We start from the raw sequence: 22,854 nt of genomic DNA, 5'->3' as shown, positions 1-22,854 counted from the left end.
TTTCCCTTCAATATCCTTCTCCTCCTCTCCACGACAAAGGGAGGTAAAAAGGCAATCTCATCTGCAGAGCAACTGCTAGGTTCCCATTTACCAGCTTCCTACTTGTGTCCCATCCAGTGCAAGGAGTGAGGAATCATAAGCTCCTGGGGCAGGAAGGAATCAAGGCTTCCCTCCTCGCTCAGGCTGGGTATGCAATAGCAGTAGGACTGCCAGATGCAGGCTGGAAGAGCCCGCGCTGCTCCCCAGCAGACAGTGCTAAGCTGAGGCTTTCCAGCTCTGCCCTCAGCCTTACGGGATGCCACTTAAGGACCCACAGTGCTCAAGTGCCACCATTTTATTTCCCCTCTTAAAAAAAACAAAACAAAACAAAACGGAGAGAGAGAAATAATGCACAATGATTCGCTCCTGAACAGCTGTGGTTTGGGACTCTCATATTACACACGTACACAGCAACCCCTATAACACTGCCAACTGCAAATCCTGCCTCAAGTTTGCGTGGGGAGTAAGCGATCCAGCCAGTCAGGCAGGTCAGCAAACACAGATGGAGGTAAGGTGTGGTGGAAGAAGGGGAGAGAAGATGAAGGATACAAAATAGCTCTGCTCACCTGCCTCAGAAACCGGTTATTTACAAGGTCAACAACGAGGACCTAAGAATGAGAGAGCAAGAATAAAAAGGGGAAGTCATTATTTCCATCATCAGAGTTTATCTTAATCTGTAACTGCTCTGGAGGAAACGCTTCGGTCCTGCCCCTGCTCCTCCCACCCACCACCGCAGCTGGAGCAGGCACCCAAGCCCGAGCCAAAAGCGGAGCCCTTGTTGCGGCTTTCTAACAACGTCGCCACAAACCACAGAACAGCTTGGATGGCAGGAGGCTGTGCTCCAAGCCCAGCCCACTGCTCCTCACCGCCACGTCGGGGTCAGAGCTCCATCTTTTCTCCCCATGCACTGCACCGCTGTCCCCTGGGTGGGCAGGGAGAGAAATGCCTCCCCAACCACGTTCAGCCTTGCTGCGTTCACCCTTGTGCACCATGAATCCGTTTCTTCATTATTTATTCCTTTCATTAGGCACGTCTGTTAATTAGAGGGGCAGCTATCCTGGCCAATTTGTAGCAATCATACTTCAAGTCTGGCAGACTTTGTGCTTAGCCCCTCGACAGCACTATGCAGAAGCCAACAGAAACTTTAATAAAATCATCTCCTAGCCGCAGCATCCCCGCGGTGGGAGATCCCAGCCCCCTGCCTTCCCAAGCTGTGGACAAAGCAGAGCGCAGCCCTCTGCCTCCCTGGGGGGAAGGTCCGCCTCCTCCCTCACCCCACGCTCGCAGAAGCCAGAGGACGAGACCTTGGCTCCTTCACGCCGCCAGCTGCCAAGGCAGACTCTCAAGAGCAGCCTTTCTGGGACAGAAGACAGCTCAGCCCACTGGAAGCAACGGAGCGCAAGGCTGCGGTACGGGTGCATGGCTCACCTCCTCCACCGGGAGCTCCTTCAGGCGGGGCAGGGAGCTGGAGAGCAGGCCGATGAGGAAGGGGGTGGGCGAGCACACGATGTCAATCATGGAAGGTGGCAGCACGGGGATGTAGGTGTGCTGCCAGGTGAAGGGGTACAGGAGGGCCACCGTGGCGTGGCAACACTTGGAGAGAGTGCTGGAAGATTAAACACAACCAAGGGCAATGGTCAGTCAGTCAGGGGATGAGTCACACTTCCTAGAGATCAGGGCTCTTTCAATTCTTTCCTGGTTATCTCTGTAATTACTAGGGGCTTTCCCAAGTTTCTGTCCCCATTTTTCAGCTTCAGGAGCAGTGACCCATAACAGGAGCCCGTGTTTCAAAAGACAATCCTAACCCATGCACATGTGACAAGAGATGGGTTCCACTTAATCCAGCATCTGCTCTTCCAGTGCCCTGATGGGAAATACCACACAGACATGGGATCTTCCATCCCACTGCCTCTCATTGCAGAAATGAGTTTATTCTCTTTCATGGGAAAGCCATGGGTCTGAATGCACTGGTCTGTACTGTCCAGGACAGACAGCGCACAGCCATGGGATGTAGAAGACGGCTCCACCACTGCAGCAGCTATCTGTTGGGCTACACTGTGGCCCACTTACCTGCTGGCCATACTCTTGGCCTTGCCAGCACAGCTGGACAGCCTGCTTGGACCCCCTGGCAAAGCCCTGGGCACAACCTGCAGCCACAAGGTCCCCAGGTGTTCCCGCAGGATGTTCCAACCATGGGCCACCCCTGCCCCTTAGCTTGCTAACCTGTGCAGGATACATGCTTTGCCTTTGGTCAACACTTAGCAAGAGTAATCGCATACCAATGGCACACTTTTCTATCAGTCCCAATCATACTGATAGCTCCTAGCAGCCATGCCGGAGCATGAGGGAAGGAAGAAGGCAGCGGTCTCCAGCTGAGGCTATCCAGGCACCCTCCAGCCTGTGGGGCCTGCCAAGGCTACTCAGAACCACGGGAGAGCAAAATCCCAGGAGGGGAGCGCATGGCCAGCCTCCATGCGATGCTGCCCGTGGCTCATGGGACCGCAGCCTTCCTTCTTCCCCCTTCAAATGCCACCAGCGGCTCGGCTGTAAGCGCCTTTGCTGACAACTTCCAAGAAGGTCCATCCAAAAACCCCATCAGCTCTCTGGCAGGAGGCAGGCAAGGTCTGCAATGAGACACAGCAGAGCTCGCCGCAGGGCACCAGTTACTCATCCGTTCTGGATCTGGAAGCATTTGTATGCACCAAGGGAGGGGGAAGGCTTGCCACTACATAACGTCATTTTGCTTTACTAGCATCCAGGTCTCGAAAGGCTGGAGGAGGGGAGGGAGGCTGGGAGGATTCACATCACCAAGGAAGGGTGTGCAGCTGGCTCCTGTTAAACTCCATGGGGGAATTTACACTCAGCAACCCCGATCTGGCAGTTTATTGCTGACTTGAGAGGGAAGGGGCTTGATGGGTGTGGACTTGAGCTCCCTCTTAAAAGCGAAGCCTGCTTTCCACCCCAGCCCCCTGCTCTAGCTGAATCTGGTGGATTTGAATCCCTCTGCTGTAACACTAACACATGCTGAGCTGGGCTACAGCTGGCTGGCTTTCATCAGATAAGTTCAGTTTAGCAGAACACAATTATGGCTGTTGGGACATCAGTGTGACCGTATGAAGTAATCAGGCAGCAAAACTTCATTAAACACATGACGCTTTCTGGAGATAAGTAAATCCCAGGGGAAAGGCTGGAATCTGCTTAATGTGAGAATTTTATCTAGGACTGCAACAGGTAGGGAATGGGTGCTTGGGAGGGATGCCTGGGATGTGTGCACTGAGAAAGTCTCTTCACAAGATGGAGACAGTTTCCTCTCCCCGCTCTCCCAGAGGCTTCTCTTTTCCTAAGGGGATACTCTATAAAAACAGAGGAGGACCCTTCGAAGGCTGTGTCACAGGCTGGTAGCTTTAAGCTTTCAGATGGGAAAAACCTCTCAGTTCCACATCCTTGTTTAGGAAGGTCTCAGAGTATCTCCCTCCTTTCTCCGCTTTCATTCCTGCTGGCTGCCCCTCTTTGCTGCTCTCAAGCTGTGCCTGCCCCCATCAGCAAGCCCGTGTCTTGCTGCATCTACTACGCATGCAAGGTAGATAATAAATCTGAGAGAAACAAAATGAAAATAATGAGAAAACACAGAGCTAGTAAGAAACATGAACATTTACCAAAACAAAACCCACCCAGAAAAAAATGTGGGAACAATATCAGAGTAGATTATTTTTCCTGTATCTTTCATACAAGCTAATCTTGAACTGAACCACAACAAAAGTGAATGTGCCATCTTAGAAATGTACTCCAAGTTAATGAGATCCTTTAAAATCTGTCTCCTTCGAGGTGGCGTTACTTGTTCACCCATATATTTCAGGCCATCTTAGCAGAAGAAAAAGCAGAACCTTCTCTTCCCCTCCATTACTTCAGAGCGTATTTTCCACTCCTCAATTTCTGCCTGCTAACAGCACCAGTAATAACAACATCACCATGGTGAAAGCAGAAAGAACTCCTCTTTTCATCACTTGGGCGCAGCACTGTGGCATGGCTCTTAGACCACCACCACTGGACTTCCTCTTCTTTGAAGAGAGGTTGAAGGTGGAAGTGTTAGAAGTTTCACCTTTGTCACAAATCCTCGATCTTGAAGGCACATCCAACCTTTCCTGCCTAAAAGTGGGAACCGCCTTTATAGACAGCACTTGAAAACCAAGCAAAAGCATCTCTGTGATTCCAGGTAGTTCCACAGAGGAACAGTGAGCAGCTGAAGTACGTGGTTATTTATGGTATGGTGAGATATTACGGCATGCTGTCTCCTACTATATTTGTGGTGGCTTGTTCTTCCCTCAACCCTGCTCTTGAGTCCCAGCGAGTACACATGGTACGTGAGAGATTAAGTGGGAGGAAAGATGGCTGAGGTCCAGTTAGTGGAAGTCACAAACAGAGCTGTGTAAGTCTGAAATTGTATGCACCACACAGTGGGAAGTAAAAAAGAAAGCTTCACCTTCCACCTTTCCATCTGTGAATGCCTCATCACCTCCAGGATAAATCCTGGTCATCTCTGCTCTGAAACATTTCTCACTGTGGAAGACATTTTCAGGGAACCAATACTGATAGGATTGAGGTCTGTGAGCCTCCTTTGAAGGCAGAGCAGTTCAGAGATGGAGACAGAGGAGGTCTCTTCTGCATGTGATTCAGCCAGACTTGCTCTGCAGAGAGTCTCAGGGAGCTGCAGCTTGCCAGGAGCCCTGCAGAACTTCAGTCCTTTGGAATGACTCAAGCCTAAGCTCCCTCCTTCCCCTGCATATAGCACTGCAACAAGCACTTAAGGGACTGCTGATTCACACCACGGCTGCTGAGCCTCGCAAAAGAATCCAGTAAGGTATATTCCTTTTATGCCATCTGTGTGACTGGGTGCTCTTCAGCCAGCAGTGATGGCGGGGGGGCGTGTGTGTGCTGCCTGAACTAAATCACAGTCGTAATACAGCACGTGCCTCTCCGTGCAGAAGGTGGATATGGCCACTGATGTTCTGGGCACTGCTCAAGATGGATGCCTCTTTTCTGTGAGATACGCATGTCCCTTAACACAACCTCAACAGTTTAATGCACTTGCAAAGCACTATTTATTTCGATGTCCATCAGGCCTTCGAGGGCTCTTAGACCAAACAGGCAGCCAATGACTTTGGGCAGCTACAGCCAATGTCCCTACTGAAATCCTGATAGCCCAGGACATATGCGCCATAGCCACAATGCTGACTGCTGCCATTGGAGTACTACTGACATGGGGTGCTGCGTCCTGCTTGGAGATGCCATCAGGAATGAAGAGATCCACCCAGTGTGACTGCAGTGCGTTCCAGGGAGCGCCGTGCACTACTCTCAGGCCACAGAAGTTCAACGCCAGTTGTCCAAATGAGACAGAGATATTGCTTTTTAAGGCTTTTGGTTTTCAGCAGCTAATCCTTAAAACACTGTAGATCTATAAAGCACACTTTCAAGATCCTAAACGCATTTTCATGGGTTCATTCAGCCTCCTGTAGGGATTGTGGCTGAGCTGCACGTCTGATGTCACTTGCACAGGAGCTTGCAGGACAGACTGAATTAAGTATTGCTAGTATAGAGGCAAAAAAAAAAAAAAAAAAAATCAACGTAGACAAAGAACCGTGTCAGATCTCTCCCTAAAGGGCTGATTTGGATACAGACTGACACACAGATCTCTCTGGCTGAGCACTCCCTTGGTCAGAACAATGACATTGCAGCAAGTTGTGAAATTTGTTTGCTCAAACAACAGGCCTTCCCACCACACAGCATCCCATGCAAAAACCTATCATACAGCACCCTATGCAGCTGCTGCTTCTTGTAGTCACCTTGAACAAGAGATGGCCAATACAGAATCTGCACACAACAGCTGCAACTACACAGAAACTCTTCTTCGTTTTCTGGCAAAACTTGCTCCAAGACTAGCTTGACTTGCTCTAAAAGGACACCCTGACAACTTGCAACAGCTTCTAAGGAAGGATGCCAGCTGCTCAGTTTGTTCGCTTTCCACCCAAACTTTAGACAGACTACAGGGTTTTCAGCTTTCCGCTCCAAAGGCAAGCACCTATGCTAAAAAGCGCCCCAAACTGAATCCCTCATTGGGTTTAGGATACTTCATGATTTCTGAAAAACTCTATTGAATCAATCAGCCTTTTGGAGTTTAATGCCAGGAAGCCCATTGTTCCCCGGACTAATGAAACTGCTGAAAATATGCTGGCATTTGGCAATTTAAGACTGTTTGATTACTTGTTTTCTTCTTTTCTTTTTTATAAGCTCTACTACAGTAGGATTCATTTTACAAACACCTTTGGATTTCTGACACTGTGTCACATCTGGATTTACTTATGATGGATCGCAGATCTGGTTTACAACACTTAACAGGCGCAGGAGCTTCCAAACTTTGCCCCATGACTTTGCACAATATTGCTGCAAATCCTGCCAGGACAATGCCAAGTTCCACCAGCCGCGGGCACCGTCACTGCCTCCCACCGACGTGGCGGGTTAATGCAGGTGCAGGAGCGAGCGTTAAGATGCTCTGAAGAAACAACACTATTACCTGACATCCAAACTTCATCCTTGGGTTTTCTTCTTCTCCCTAACCACAATACAAAAAGGAGGAATCCGGGAGGCTGGTATTCACAGTCCCAAGTTTGTTTTTGTAGCACATGGAGAAGGCTTCTTTTTGATGATTAATTACCTTTTACTGGGGATGACCACATTTAAAGTGTCTACTCTAATTCTTTCAGATCTGCCTTTGATAACAATGACCACTTTGTGTTGTTGACACAGCTGTGGTTTCTGGCAGGGATAGAGGCAATTGCTTGAGCTGGTCAGATCCACAACAGGCTTTTGAGGAGATCTGGAAACAGGGTGCCTTGACTTTTAAGCCCATGTAAGTTTTCATGCTTTAAAAAGCCCTCTGAATCTAACACATCTCCTCCTCAGGCCAGCAAAAACTGCCCAGCTCTAGGTACATTGTGAAACCAGGCCACTTTTATTTGGAAGATGCCTTCTAAAACATTGGTCTTCCAAACTGCATGCCAGGCAACATCACTTGGAAACAAAAGCAGCTCTCGTGGTGCAGTGCCTAACCCGTGCCACGGCCTCCACTGCCCCAGGGCTAAGGTTTACACTGCAGAAATGAAGAAAAGCTAGGGAAGACTACACAGACCAACATAGTTTTAACAAAGTAATTTTCCTGGGTTGTGAGGCAATGTATACACCAGTTGCTATAGCAATAGAGGGGAAAAAAAAACCCAACCAAAAACAACCCACCCAAAAACTAATAAACCAAATTCTTTCCTTTTCCGCTGCCAAGCTTTGGATTGACAGGTCTTTAAAAAACACTCAATGTTCATTCTAAAGATGGAAAAGACAAAGTATTTCACTTGCTGTACACTTGTTAGATGCATTTTTTGGCTCAGCTTGAAAACATTTCACAGTTCACACAGTATTTGGCAAGAGACCTTTCAGCTTTCTTTTCCCACAGACTGAATTTATAGCAATTAAAAGATGTCAATAAATTGCATATATAATTTTCTCTGTCACTCACACCCAGACACACCTTTACACACACGTACTGATAGCTATTGATAGTGCCCACATGAAGAACTGCAAAGATGAATGATAAGTGTAATTTATTATGCATCTTTCACCATGTCACCTGCACTCTCCCCATTAATCCATCTCAGCTGGTTTGTTTCTAGCATTCCTAACCTCTGAGCATTTGCCAACAGCTGCTTTTATCGTATTTTTTCTTCTCTTAAGCTATTGCCAAAAAGTGTTTCTTTTCTTTCTTCTAAAAGTGGCATTTTCACCCCTAAAGTAAATACTACTTAATATTCATTGAATTTAATGTGTTCTTGTCCCAGGAAAAGGATCGTTTCGACAGAAGATCCTGTATCTACAATACCACCAGCTTTCAAAACATGGAATTTCCACCCACAAGTAGAAGAGACTGTTGACCTTATGAAAGGCTCACCAATCCAGTGCACTCAAGTCACTGGAATGCATTACAATACAATAGTTTACTTTATTTGGAGGGTCATTTTCTTAATTTTATGTTTTTCAAGCCTTTACAGTGCTTTGTGGTAATTTTAATTTTTTTTCTCCACAAAAATAAGCCAGGAAAATTCATATCTTGTTACAGGAAAAGAAAAAGACTCTCCTGAAATTGCTCAGAGCAAGGTCTTCTCAGAAACATCAAATATCTTGTAGAGAGTTGGCAAATCTATGGTAGATAATTGAATCTGAAACCTGTGGTCTAACAGACCCTGGATCTTTAAAACATGATAATGCTTATTTTCACAGAAGAAAGCTGTTTATGATATATTTGGAGATTCTAGAAACTATGATTCTATAGCTCTCTCCCATTCTCTTCTCTTTTACAAGTCTGGGCAGCTGGACTTATTCCTAACAACCCTGGATATACAGACAAAAGATACAGGGGGAAAATACCACACTAAAAACCCATCTAAGCGCTTTGAATTAGAGATATTCTGTAACACACACACACACCACGCTCAGAATACACGGTGGTGTGTTGTCATATAAAGATGTGATAGGAAAAGATCTGGTAAATAAAGATTCATTCTAAAGGTTCATTTAAAGAAAAAGTTTCCTACTATTTACTCTTACCCCCCAGCCCTCATGTAGAGATTACTGTCACCTCTGTCCTTAACAGATTTTCTCAGAACATAAAATTTGTCCTACAGAGCAGGAGAAAAACCTTTGAAAACAAAGCCTGATTTATGTGATAATTTATGATGACATATATGCTACGAAGAAATACAGCATTTGGATGAATCCTCTCATTTTCAATGCAAGTCTGAACGCTCTGCATGAAATGTGTGGCTTAAGTATCCAGAGTACTAAATACCTACACATATAATGTATCAGTGATCTTCCCCTCTCTCACCCAAGGCAGCTGCCAAAAACTGCAAGCAGCCAGTGCTGCCTGGATGCTACAGCTTCCCTCTCTCCAGCCTTCATATTCCTGTGACGAGACTGCATGAGCTCTGCCCACTAAGAGCCCCGGATCCCTGCAGGATGAATTTTTCCCTTAGCTTTCCTGTAGAAGGGGCCTCCCCATCCTTTGCCCCAGCACTCGGTCCCAGAGCTGCAGCCTGCTGGCTGGAAGTTGCGAAAACAGACAGCTTAGGGCCATGGTACACTCCTGAAACCTGAGCGTGCTCCTAAGTGTCATTACTCATCCAGGCAGCTTTTCTTTCCCCAGCCTTGGCGAGCTCTACTCCCTGAATCCTCAAGTGCTTCAAGGGCTGGAGAGCTGCCAGCCACCAGCTGCACAAGATCTTAAAGAAACCTGGGCCCATTTTCATAATCTGGGAGAGCAAACAAAAAAATTTTAAAACCCCCCACAAGTTCAACAGATTCAAAATAGAAGAGGGAAGTCCTCAGTCTCATTCCCCCTCACTGCATCCTTTATTTTCATTGCTCACAAGAAAAAAAGTCTTTAGGAACCAATAGCAAAATACAAGCTGAATATTTAAGATCTTGTGTCATCAGGGAACAACCCAGAATGGATGGTGTTCTCTGTCCGAGGCTTGATCCTTGTAAACTCCAGCACAGCTCAGTGGTGAACTGCAGCATCATGGAGCAAAAGGAGGGGTTTCGTTTATTTAGCACCAGGCCTCTGCTCTAAAACCATCTGGAGGAAAGAGAATTTGGTTCTCCTTGGGGGCGACACGCAGCGTACTTTTTGCAAACTGCAAAGCGAAATTATGGTGCATGTCCCAGGTTCCCCGGTCATGGGAAGTACAGCACTACTGACATTAGATAAGAAGTTAGAAAAGAGCAGAGAAGAAAAAAAGAAAAAGGCAGAGAGATCAGTCATTGCAGTCTTCCCAGCCTTCCTTCCTTGGCAACATTTTGTGTAAGGAAATGCAAGAGCTTGTACCTGAGCTTGTCTGCGATAAAGATCACCCTCCTTTCCAGAAGCAGGGAGGCGAAGACTCTGCTCAGGTGCCGCACACTGAGGGATGTGAACAAGGACTCGAAGTCAACATGCTCAAGCCTGGAGTCAAGAGGCCGCCGCAGCTCGATGACCTGTTGGAGAGAAAAAGACCACAGATCAGCTCTCACTGTCGACCCATACTGTGGGCAAGCATGGACAGCTAACAAGCATTACTGACTGGGCTGGTCAATGCTGTGCAGCATTAAACCCTTAAACAGTCTTTCCTTCTGTTACCTCCCACAAATCTTTCTTCCAGATGAAGCTGAAGACAATCCGGAGTCCACTCCAATGGACACAGCATGAGACCAACCACAAGTTCTCCCCACTGAACTGAGGACAGGGAGCTCTTCATAAGGAGGAAAACTCGTTTGTGTCCAGCTAGAAGTGGTTTCCAGGCTTTTTGGCATTCAAGCAGCAGAATGGCACAGAGCCTTTCAGATTTGCACTCTTATTTTTACAGTTACAATTTATTATGGTTTTTTTTTTTTACTGCAAGAATCTGGATGCCTAACCTACCAACTATAAATTTTTTTTATACCAGTTACACAAAAGAGCAGCCTGTGGTCATTTTTCTTTATCCATTTCTACTTAAATTATTCCTGTCACAGCACCTTAGCACTTCACACTCCTTATCTTAGACAGATGCTTATCTAAATTATTCTTGAAAGCCTCCAACACCACAAATTTCATAAAATCCCACAAGAAAACTACTCTAGTTCTGAACTACACTTACCAACACCAAGCCTGCAGCTGAAACAATGGTGTGGCAAATTACTTCAACTACTTGTTGTCTTACTCTTAAGTATACCCTCAGAACAACTGGTCACGTTCCTCTCTGTAGGAGAGGTATTATTGGAATATTGGAAGGTATTATCACATGTCCTCCTTTGTCCTTTGTTTTCTATATTAAGCAAACAATTTTCTCAAGCTTTGCCTGTATTTTCTAAAACACTTAGTGACTGGAACTGCTCTTCTAGGGCTTTCTCCTAGTGTTTGCATTTTTCAGAAAACAATACTCTAAATAAATTTCCACCAATTCTGGAAAGCAGAAAAATTGCCTTTATTTATTATTCATCCCCTTACTTTCTTTCACAATGCAGGAGTTTGTCTAAATAATACTATACTGTTACTTCTGCTCACCTTATGGCCCAGTATACCAACAGATCCTTTTCTGACGTACTGTTGCTCACTCAGTTACTCCCATGTTGTATTAAACTACTCATTTTTTCTTCCCAGCATTTTGCTTTTGTCCATATTGAATTCCAGACCAAACCTTCAATATAGCAAGGTCATTTTGAATTTCAATCCCTTACTCTCCAAAGTGCCTGCAACCCATCCCAATGCTGTCACCTACCCATTATGTAATTGTGGAGTTTATGCCATCAACCAGATAATTAAAAAACATTAAGGATCTCAGAAGCAAAACAGACAAAATATTCCTACAGCCTGACAGCACACCACTGGGACTCTACTTCTTGAGTGCAGATTTTTAACCAGCTATGCATGTGCTCTGCAGTAATTTCATTTAGTTTGGACTGTTTTCAGTTCGGGTGAGGAAAATGTCATCATGTAGTGCTATGCTGAAGCCCTCAGACGCAACTTCTATCAACTCACTCGCTCTCCTCTCTTGCATGTTCAAGGCATACCATGCCCAATAAGACTAAGTTCAATCTTGCTCCCTCCACCCTCCCACAGTCTTTCAATGCTACCCCCAAAAGCTCTGCAATCTTAAAACCCTCTCACTGTTCTCACACCACACTGTGGGAGATGCAACACGTACCCTCACATCCATGCTGTGAAAATGCCATTCTGAAAGGCTGCAACATTACCCTTGTGTGGTTCTAGGTATTATTTGACCAGAGCCCCATGCCCTGTCCCAAACAGTGGTTCATTATTAAGGATGCTGGAACACGCACTATGAATTCTGTCTTCAGGAAGTTAAGTGTGGGGGGCCTTGAGCAGGCCCAGGGTGTGCAGCATGGGGCCCACCAGCCCGTGTCACTTGGCCTCAAGGCCAATGGGCTGTTTCATTTTGCAATATTAGCATGGCTATATCCTTACACTCCTTTTTACCATATGATTCCCCTTTTGTTTCTGAGGCCACTGAATGTCTCCATGCCATCCCCTCCTGTCCCCTGTTTTATTCCCTAAGCTTTCCCACACAGTTGCCAGACAATCTGTCCTTGGAGATCCCCAGTGCTCTGTCACAGTCCCAACTTCCAGTTGCCAGTCCTGCACCATTTGCTGGCCTAAGTCTCCCTCTCTCCAGGGTGGTGTCTTTACCTCTGTTCCTGAGCCTGGCAAGAAGTTCTTTACGGTAATTGTCCGGCCCAAAGCTGGGAAAGGTGCCTCCATGACACTCCTCATGAGAGGCTGCACCAAAGCAGGGGAAATGCCCCGTCTCTTCTCAACCTCATCCAAGATCTGAAATAAAAGCATGAAGACACAAAACTGTGTAAATCAGGAGGAAGGAGGTAATACCAGGAATAAAATGCACCAGCATCTATATTCTCTCCTTAACCCAGCATCAACACGGAGCTTTGAATCATAAGGAAGAAGGTAAAAGGTACAACAGAAGACCCTTAATTTCCTCCAGCAAGAGAAACCCAGCTCCAGTGAGGTCAATAGAAAGCTTACAATTTGCAAACTCCCCACCACTCTCAGAGTCAGGACTCCACCTTTTAATCTCTCAGTGCTTGTGTTCTGGTAGTTCTGCTGAAGGAACAAGGCAGCAGCTGACAATCTAGTTTTCCTTTTAACCATGTTTTCACTTGGTTCTGGAATTAGCATGCAGTCGCCTTGCCAACACCAATTGAGACCCTTCCTTCAGCCATCAGCTTCCCTGATCCCCATTCTTCTGGTGCTGACTTCACTTTGAGGTCCTTCTCGGCCTACAGCACAAATTCTCTCTCTCCCCCTCCTCACCTTAGAGAAGAGATTGAAGCATCCAAGGCGACTCACAATGCAGTAAACTTCTGGGAGACGCTTCCCTTTCCCACTGGGCTTTCAAGACAAATGCAAACACACACACACAAAACACCAAGAAAATGTCAGAGTTATAACTACTGCAGAGACAGAGCGACTGGTCTCTTACTTCTGCAGCTCGCTGGATGGCTCAGAAATTGGCAGACACTTGACAGCATGCTGCTGATGACAATACCTTAAGTCTGGCTCAAACCCTGGCGCGCTAGAAACAGCGGGGAGACGTGGGCACATCCACAGCATGATCCCAACTGTCCTACGTCAAATGACTAAGGGCATACCGCTCTACAGAGATAACTCAGCCTACAGGACTAGCACCAGTTTAAACAACTGTTCAGTAGCTATCTAAACCTAAGGAAACAAACCCTATCTTCAGCTTAGTGGTGAAACAACAGTCCATGGTCATAACGTTAAGCACTGGTGTAAAGAAAAGGTAAAAGAACTATGCCTGGAGTGGAGGATGGTACTCAGTGAGGGACTTTGGCACTGAGCAGAGCAGAAGAAAGCAAAGCTGCTTTGCTGCTGCTTGCTCTTTCCATACTGGAAGAGAAGAGCAGCAGCTTTCCACTTTCCAGAATGGGTGCCAGTAACACCAACCCCACAGAAGGCTGCATCTCTAAGTAAAGAAAAAAAAAGGGATAATTACCAGCAGCCTCCTACAGTATCCAAATCGCCTGCTTCCATCTTCCCCCGTCAGAACAAATGAGAACGTCTCACTGCAAAAGATAAACCAGAATGACAAGATACCCATCACCCACATAAAAAGTCTCTGACATACAAACCCAATAAACCCAGAATCTTTTTGCATTTCCAATACAGCTTGCTCAGGGCTCAGCCCAATTTTCTACCGTAACAGCTCCTATATTTAATTAGCTTGATATCTAGAAATCTGTTTCTCATGAATTGGGATACAAAATGCAGTACTTACCTGGCAAACTGATGGATGGGGGCCCAGTCCTTTGCATCAGGGAAGCAAAACTGGGGAATAGCTTTCAACTGATCTTCTGCCTCTCGCATGAATTTGAACGAGCGCTCGAGCTAGCAGAACAGAGGGAAGGAATGTTTCCAATTAGTCATGTGGGGATGGAATGACTTCAAATATTTTTCCTGTGACAAATGAAGAGGTGATGACAGAGGCTAAGCTTCTGCCTGGAAGATATTAAAATTTCTGTGATTCTGGATCACCTAATTTTTATGTATCTTAAAGTAACTCTGTGCTCCCAATTCCATCAAGCCCTGCATCTGCAGCACCTGCCCCTGCTATATTGTGCCTCCAGTCTCGGACACATCTTCCAGCAAGGGGTGAGAGAACTGAAGTCTGAGGGGAGCTCTGGTTACATTCCATTTACAAACACTCTGTCACAGTGGCTCTCTGTTCCTCCCATTCGTCATTCCCTGGTTTGAGCTAGACTATTGGTGAAAGCTATTGCTTTCCCTTTAAGAACATGTGTCTTCTCCCAAGCATCGGTTTTCTTTAAGGAGAAAAGGGGGAGAAAGGGAATAGCTACATAAAAGTCATAGCCAAGGTCAGCAAAAGACCTAAATCAGCTGCTCTTTCAACAGTGAGGAATACCATGACAATTCTCAGGGGTTGACTGCAGCCCCTCTATCTTCAGTCTCACTGGACACTGACACAGCAGAGGGGTTACTGATATAACATGCAGTCAACAGAGAAGCTGTGGCTTCTCCAGCTGTGCAAGTGCACAACGCAATCTGAGACATGTCAGCCAGACCCTCCCGACAGGCACCGCACCTTCAGTGGGAACTGCTGGGTAACCTCAGGGACGTAGGCAGCCCCAGCTTGCTTCTTGTGCAGCGACACAACGACAAAGTATTCAAACAGCTGCCTCTCTTGATATTCAATCAAGTCCCGTTCCAAGGTTTGGTACCGCGGGGTTTGCTTCAGGCGAGATTTCACATGCACCAGGCGCTGGCTGTGAGCTACGAAGAAAAAGGTTAGAAATTGTGACTTTGTCTCGGCCTTTGCACAGAGCACCAACAGTGCTTTGCAGAGACTTATGGATAAACTCGAAATCATCTCACTGCATTTACTTTTTCAGTGGCTGAGTAAGAGGTGGGAACCATTTGGAAGCTGCACTATAAATATCGACAGAGACGGGATGTAATCTTGTGAGTGCCATCACTCTGAAGAGCTTTGGCAGCAGAAGGATTTCATAGATAGCTTTTACAGCTGAAGACAACCCAAACTGAGATCCATACAGGACATGGTGTAACAGATAATGTCTGGGCATTCATCCTAGCATTCAGTTATACATCCTTCAAAGCCAGCACAGTTAGGTGATTGATCACCTTTGTTCAGAGGAGGCTGTGGGTAGCATTCCCCATGGTTTTACAAGACCAGCATTTGGGTCAGGCTAGGGCTCTGCCAGCTGAGTAACACTGGGGACTCACAGCTTCAGTAATGCAGGGTGGGCTGGAGGCCAACAACAAAAAGAAAAACCATGAAGAGGTGCAAATGAAAAAGGCTGCCTCATGCCAGTCCTTCCTGTGCCTAAAACTAATCTCTCAGGACCATGTTTCTACAAGTTCACCCAAGACAATGGGAAAACAAGAAAAACTGCCAAGCAAGCTGTAACTGCAACACACATGAGCTGTGGGACAATAAACATTCCAGCATAGAAAGTAATGAAAAGCTGCCTGCTGAGAAGAGACCAGATGAGATTCCCTAAGACCACCCCCCTGCTTTGTTTTACGGTCGCATCCCAAATTAAATCTGCATGATGTCTCCCTCACCCCTACTACAAAAGAAAGAAAAAATTAACTGCAAGCAGAGACTACAGCACATTCTCACAACTGTGCTTTTTGTGAATGCGGGTGGCAGTGCAACATTTTGACAGAAACAACAACCACAGGGATACTGCAGGAACTCCAAATACAGAAGATGTCTGCTTGGGAAACAGGGCTTCCTGAGAGATGGTATATACTTTAGGGCAGACTCTTGACCTTTTGTCTGGTAAAGTTGTGCCACTTGTGGACTATTCCAGAAAATATAATTTAAAGCAATCTTGAGGTGCCTCTTAAATCAGAGAGTGTAATAATCCCTGGAAAGTTACAGTTCTGGAAAGATGGTTTACACTCCTCTCTCTCATCGCCTATTATGCTATTTGCTCTAAGGCTGTACTTGTTCAAAAGTTTTCAGAAGTGGTTTCTGCTTTACCAGGGACTTCAAAAGGAGCAGTGTCACAGCAATGCTGAGTGCTTCTGAAAAGCTCGCTCAAGCTCTGCATTGTTTATATTCTGTGCGACCTACTGAAGATACCAGGATTGTACTGGGTTTTTTGTACTGGATTGTCTTTGAACATTTTTCCTTCCCAAGGGTCAGCACTTATGGCTCTGACATGCAGTCTGATGAGTGCTGTCTGATGATTTACTGTGTTTCAGACGATGTGCAGTGACTTGCTAAGTAGACGTAACTGGCCGGTGTGTTCGGTCTGTTAAGTAAAACATACAAAATGGAAAGTCCCAGATAAAAAGAGACTTGCTAAGTCATCTCATTTTGCTATTTAAAAATAGAAAAGTCAACAGTTCAACAAGGCATAAAGCAAAATACAGGTGTAGCTAGAGCAAACAGCAAGTGCCAAAGCTCCTGTTCACAGTTATGTAGACTTGCACAATCACTCACATCCAGGTATGAATCTGGATATTGTTCAGAGTCCAGTGCTGTTGGATTTGAGGTGACTTTACATAATCTCCATCATCCCCTCTATACGCAGTTCCTAGCTGCAGTTACACAGACATTACAGAGAAACCCAGGGTGATGCACATGATTTGCTATGGCAACCAGTAACAGATAAGAGTTTGAGTCTTCCTGGCCACATCTACACTGTCTTTCTCAGCTACATCTGAACATAGGCTGTATTTCACAACATTGTGTTTCAAGACAGTTGTGAACGTAATTTCTGCGCAATCTGGGTGCAAACCCTCTCTCCCTGTCTCCAGGCTAGCCTGAGAAACTGTCAAAAGGTAGGTGGTGGCAGCAATTTTCAGCTTGATCTTGTTAACGCAGCAGTACAGATGAAAGATTTCCAAATGCAGAGGAGAGCAAGAGCATAGAGTGGTTCTTGTGTGGGAAGCTGTGCTCACAAGAAGGAACTCAGTTTGAAGTTTCTGTTCTAAAAACCTGAAAGAGGGTAAGGATGAACATTCCTAAGCACAGTGCACTGTGATCGATACAAGAGTGCAAAGCGCTGCTTATGCCTGTCTTTTCAGCTTGGGAACTGACCTGCTACCCAGATCAGGTGTGCATGTGAGTCAGGAAACTTTGGACTCTGAGGGAGTTTCCATCTTGCATTCTAACTCTGCCAGGACTTTGAATTTGCCATATAAATCCCCCAAAGACTGTAATGCCACCAGCATGTCACAGAGCTAGTCATCAGTACAAGAAGGTTTCAGAAGAGTATTACGGAGACCACTGTACCATATAGTTCTATCAGAATGAAGCAAGCAATGCAGTGCATTATCCCAATTCAGCCAATACAGAAGAGTTTAACTAGTTTCCTACCTAGCCATTCTGGCTGGTGGGTTTTTTTTCCCTTAGGAAATGTGTAGTGAGGTTTCTGAACACCCTGTCCCATGCAATACTGCTGCTGTCAGCCTGGTCACACATTTGTGACTGTATTTAGAAAAACCTCACTGTACTTCCATAGTGTCCAAGCTATCTTCTAGGAAAGGCAGCGCAAAGAGCTTTGATGACAATTGGAACAGATGTTTGTTTTGGACTCCTGTAGTCCTCTGCCCATAGATTTTCTTCTGCAGTACTGAGATCTTTGTTTTCTCACTGTGTTCAGAGTGGAAACAAGCTCCTTCTCCAAAAGCAGAACACGGAGGAGAGACCTTGACCCAGGATCTCAGAGCAGAGTTTTTCACACATTTGCCTTACCTTTCAGCTTCTCTTCAGTATCGCTGTCTGATTCACTGTTTTCATCTGTAACTAGGCAAAAGGAAAGGGGAAGATGAAGTAAGTAAAGCCTATTAAAACTGTACATTTCTTATCACTGGCATGAGAAAACCAGGCCTGGCAACTTCAGGGGGAAGACAGTACAGATCAAGGGCTCTGTTCTTTTCAAGGGTGCACATACCCACAGATATTTAGCTTACCAACCTTGGTATACCTTCCCATTCATTCACGGAATAATAAAAAAAACAAACAACAAAATCAATTTTGCACAGCCAAAAGAGTTGCATAAAGAATAAAATGACAGTACAGTGTTTTGTCCAAGTATGTATAAGCACGACACCAAGGCAAAATACTGATTAATATGCAGTAGTTTGCAGGCTAAGGGATAAAAACAAGCAAACAAACAAAAAACCCAACTGCCAGACTGAATCAGACTCAAGGTCTATATGGTCCAATAGCCTGTTTCTGTCAATGCCACCTCAGACGCTTCAGAGAGGTGTATAAAAAATGATGTAGAGAAAAGTCTGGGATTCTTCCCCTGAAGGTTCATATAAACACACTCATCCACCCCGTGGGTATGTATAACTTATAAAACAGGAAAAACAGTAACAAGTAATTGTGGGAAACAAATAGAGCTGGTGGTCATTTCAGATGAAAGTTAGGGGTTTTGGGAAAAAAATACTGTGTTGGGAAAGACGCAATTTTAAGTTTTACAGAGATGAGATGTTTAAAAGTAATTGCTCTGAAGCACCTGAACACTTTGACAAGTTGTTGATTGACAGTGGGAGGCTGAAAGTCTCAATCTTATATGATGAAGATGCTCCTACAGTCAAGTCTAGAAACCCTGATTCCCAACTTTGGCTATTTGTTTATTGAGATGCTGAAGGAACCAGGGCTGTTTCAAAATCTTACTGTCTTCCATTGGACAGTTCACTAAAGTGACACATTCCCGCAAAATGTTTTGATCTCAACAAATCAGACTCTTTGGACAGAACATTCCTCTCCAAAGCTTCCAGCCTGTTCCAGAAATAAACATCAAAAAGGGGGGACATTTTTGGTGTGACCTATGAGGTTATCATGTAAAGCCATGGAATGAAAATTAAGAAAGAAAAACAAAAAAGTTCTGTTATAGTGAAAGTCTTTTGGGCAGAGAGACAGCCTTTATCTTCCCAAAAGAAAGGGTAGAAGCCCCAACTCAGTCTCACCCTGGACTGGAAGAAGCACTAGAAAACATCACATAAATCACTAAGCCAGCCTAAACTCTAAGGCAAGTCCTCCAAAACTCTTAGATGTATGATGATTCAAAGTTCCTTTACCTTTCCCTGAATTGCTCTCTGTAGACTGCGATAGCCTCTTGACACGTTTCTTTCCCCTTCGAGCCTCATAAATGGCATTGATTTTCAACACAAGCTGCTCAACAAACACACAAACAAACAAGGTTATTTTCCTTCCCAGGCAAGAAACTGAGTTAGAATTTCATGCAAAGTGCTCTGTTTCCCAACCCTGGCCATATTGAAACTTTTCACTGAATGGCCGAGAACTGACAATTACCAGCGTCTACCTTGCACGGCAACCTCCACCTGCACTGCCAACGGCCACGCTGGTACAGAAGCAGTACAGTCGTGCTGGCATGGCAGGACCCCAAAGTAACAAACCCTGATGAAAGGCCAGGCCTTAATGCACTTCCACACTGTGTGGCCGTATCAGCTTGATGGTGCCCACCTGGGCCTCTCCATACCACAGTCCATGCTCCAGGGAGCACCAAAGGGTCCCTTGGGAACCTGCCCTGATTTGCAGGTTTGAAAGCAGAAAACTGGCTGGAGGATGACAGGAAACATTAATATATTTACGCCTTTAACATCTATCATGGGATGTGCTGGAAAAGCCTTCATACCAGGCATGGGGGAAACATGTAATACAAAGAATTCTGAAAAAAATCAAGATGGGTGGGAGCCATTCCCTGGCCTCCCAGCTGACCAGGAGAGAGGACTTTTCAGCTTTGGGCATAGCGGCTCATTCAGTGCCTCTGGTCTCCCTACCCATCTCTGAAGGGGAGAGGAGTCGCAGAAGGATGATGCCAGGCTTCCACAAGCCTCCTTGGGCAGAGCTGCCTCCTTGTCAAGGTCCCAGGCAGGAGCAGCAGGACATGGCCACCGCTTTCACATTTATACCAGAAAGTCTGGGATCCCTGCACCCATGTTCTGAGAGCTCAAGGTACGACAGGCCCAGCACACACTTGGTCAGGGAACTCTGAATCCGAATATTTAAGTAAGGCAGGATGCTCTGATGTGGAAGTGCAGCCTCCACCCAGCCACCCAGCTCAAGTCTCTGGTTGATCTTGCCACTGACATAGTAAATCTCAGTTCTGAGCTTGCCCTGCAAGACTGCTCAGGAGCACTGCCCGGTCAATATATACTTGTAATCTTCCCTTCAGCTGACATAAAAGTATGTGTGAGCACACTGATAGAGCTCAAGCACATGCACAGATGCATAGGCATACTGGGAAAGAAAACCCTGGACATTTGTAATTTTTGGCTCATTCCGGAAGAGCTGAGGCATACAGAGAGGGCATTCAAAAATCAGATATGCAAACAAGAACACAGATCTGGCAACCAGAAAACTAAGAAGATACACAAACACATCCCTTTTTCCCCAAATAAAAACTGTGGGTTCAGAAAAAAAAAAAAAAAAGTCACCAGAGACAGTCCCTAGTAGCCTCTGCTTGTCCTGCAAAGACTGGGATAAGCAACTGTGTTTTTATAACTGTGTTTTTGAAACATTCAATAGATAGACTGCTGCCAAACCTCATTTGGACTGAATACACTTCCTGCTAGATCTGAAAGAAAATAAAATTGAAACGGAGTCATGCTGTATACGAAGTAGGAAACATTGCTCCAGAAAATGCTCATGACTACAGATGACTCCTTTTGTCACTCAAAGGTCAGTATTCTCATTGTTCACCTACAATCACACCCTACCTTGAATTAGAAACAGCCAATGCATGAATCAGATCTAGCAAAGAACAGATTGCCAGGAGGGAACACCAACACAACACATGGACAATTTCTGACCGTCCTATACATCAAGCAAAGAAGGAAACATGATGGGGTATGTTTTTTGCAAAAATATGAATTGGTTTTTTCCCCTCTGACAAACTTAATCTTTTATCCAAAAATTAAAATGCTTTTCTTTCTTATAATTATTTTATCTCTCCTGACAATTGTGATATCTCAGATGGAAAAATAACTTCTTCAAAACTTGCAGAGATATTTGTGAGCCTTCTCCTTTAGGCAGAAAGGGGGTTAAACACAAGTCAAGTCAACTGTCAGGACAACAGCTATATTGCAGGGATGCCACACTGGACAATAAAGAAAACATTGTCTCATACTCACATTCCTGCCTAGAAGAACCCAAGCAAAAGAGAGAAAGCCCTAGATTTACCTTGGGAATCTTCCTTCTCCTCTTGCCATTCTGAGGGTCTCCCAAGGAGAAGAAGGTGTCATCTGGACTGCTGGGGGTTGAGGGAGGGCTGATTTTGGATGGCGACCCAGTCCCATCACGGCTCAGTTTCCGTATATCTGGGAGTTTGAAACTCCGCCGCTCTGAGTTTTGTCGGAAAAAAATTGGCTTGGAAAGCAACTGGAAAGGGAGGAGAAGTAATCAATGAACACAGCACCTTACGTACCTTTGCTTCATTGCTAAAACTGTCATGGTGGTAAATCCCGTGGGGCACCCACAGCACTCAGCTAGCAAAACAGCCCAAATTCTGACAATGCTCACATATTTCTGCACGCACAAGGAACTTGCCCACCTACTGGGCTAGATCAGGGCTATCTTGACCAGCAATTTAATCATCCCATATTCATTCCAGACCAGAATGCAATCTCAGGGTTGGCAAGAGGCCTTGCTCCAGTGTGAAAAAAATAATCTCCCAGGACTTGCGTAATCCAGAGGCTGGGACTGTAAATAGGACAAGACTAACCAACCAGCCAACCACAAGCATTTAGGATAAGGAGCAGCTAACCAGGAGGAACAGAGAAGCAGTGAGACCAGACAAAAAGCCCTGTCAGATAGCTTTGACAGTGGCCAGAATTAAGTATTTCAGAGGAGGGTACGAGAAATAATTATGGAGATGGGTTTCCTCCTAAGCTCATTAGCAAGTTCAGTGGGAGCACAGCAGTAGATATTTAAGTACCAGTATGAAGTTCTTAAAGTCCCTGATCAAAAACAGCATCAGAGAAGCAGAGAGCTCAGCTCCAGATAAGGAAGTGCAAACCACTTCTCACCAGAAAGATGCTCAATAAGGACTCTTTTTGTCTTCTCCTACAGAATTTCCCATCAGTTGTGACAAGGTTAAGTCACACCTTTTGTGGGCACTGTACCTTCACTCCCACAGGACATATCCATGTGGCACTAAGTGGTGTGGAGGAGAGGTATCCAAGCTAATTCTAAACAAGTCACAGCAGCACCATAGCTGAGGCAGCATAATGGTCTGCCTCCATCAACAGACACACTCAGCCAGACCAATTCATTCATGCAGGCTAGCTCAGGTGTCTCTGGATGGTTTGGCAAAAGACACTCAACTCGCAAAAAATGCTTACCACCCACAGAGGTGTCACACATTAAAATGAGTCTGGGAAAAGCCTTCGCACTGAAGAATGTCATCCTGCGCTAGTGATACAAGCTACTACTGAAAGTCTGTCCAGACCCATTCCCCATCAGTCCCTAACCTGGGCAGGCTCTCTAGCGTGATTCACATTGCAGTTAAAAACCTGCCAGTTGCCAAGACAGCTGCAGCACTTCTTTTCTGACTGATGCAGATCATGGCTTTTAGATGTCAAAGCACTGCAGTGTAACAATTACTCCCATTCAGCTCTTTACTAAGTATCTCCTGCTGCTGGGAACTGTATGTATGGTGAAAGGCATTCCT

General features: G+C 45.5%; 1 protein-coding gene across 5 annotated transcripts in view; it reads right to left on the bottom strand.

Moving 5' to 3' along the window:
* Positions 1-22,854, bottom strand: part of DENND2A (DENN domain containing 2A) — a 40,282-nt gene that overhangs the window by 4,490 nt on the left and 12,938 nt on the right. For 4 of the 5 annotated variants that reach the window (XM_035888952.1, XM_035888951.1, XM_009649227.2 and 1 more), the window contains exons 6-16: positions 21,366-21,563; positions 19,241-19,334; positions 17,907-17,957; positions 14,760-14,947; positions 13,935-14,044; positions 13,653-13,722; positions 12,950-13,027; positions 12,308-12,448; positions 9,968-10,116; positions 1,468-1,645; positions 606-647 (exon numbers count right to left, since the gene is read on the bottom strand). In XM_035888952.1, the coding sequence (XP_035744845.1) occupies positions 606-647; positions 1,468-1,645; positions 9,968-10,116; positions 12,308-12,448; positions 12,950-13,027; positions 13,653-13,722; positions 13,935-14,044; positions 14,760-14,947; positions 17,907-17,957; positions 19,241-19,334; positions 21,366-21,563 (1,299 nt within the window). The remainder of the gene's footprint in view (positions 1-605; positions 648-1,467; positions 1,646-9,967; positions 10,117-12,307; positions 12,449-12,949; positions 13,028-13,652; positions 13,723-13,934; positions 14,045-14,759; positions 14,948-17,906; positions 17,958-19,240; positions 19,335-21,365; positions 21,564-22,854) is intronic. The other variant, XM_035888954.1, reaches the window with a different exon arrangement.

Source organism: Egretta garzetta, unplaced genomic scaffold, assembly GCF_000687185.1.
Source record: "Egretta garzetta isolate BGI_Z169 unplaced genomic scaffold, ASM68718v1 scaffold321, whole genome shotgun sequence".
Taxonomy (NCBI): Eukaryota; Metazoa; Chordata; class Aves; order Pelecaniformes; family Ardeidae; genus Egretta; species Egretta garzetta.
This window is presented reverse-complemented; position numbering and strand designations above follow the sequence as displayed.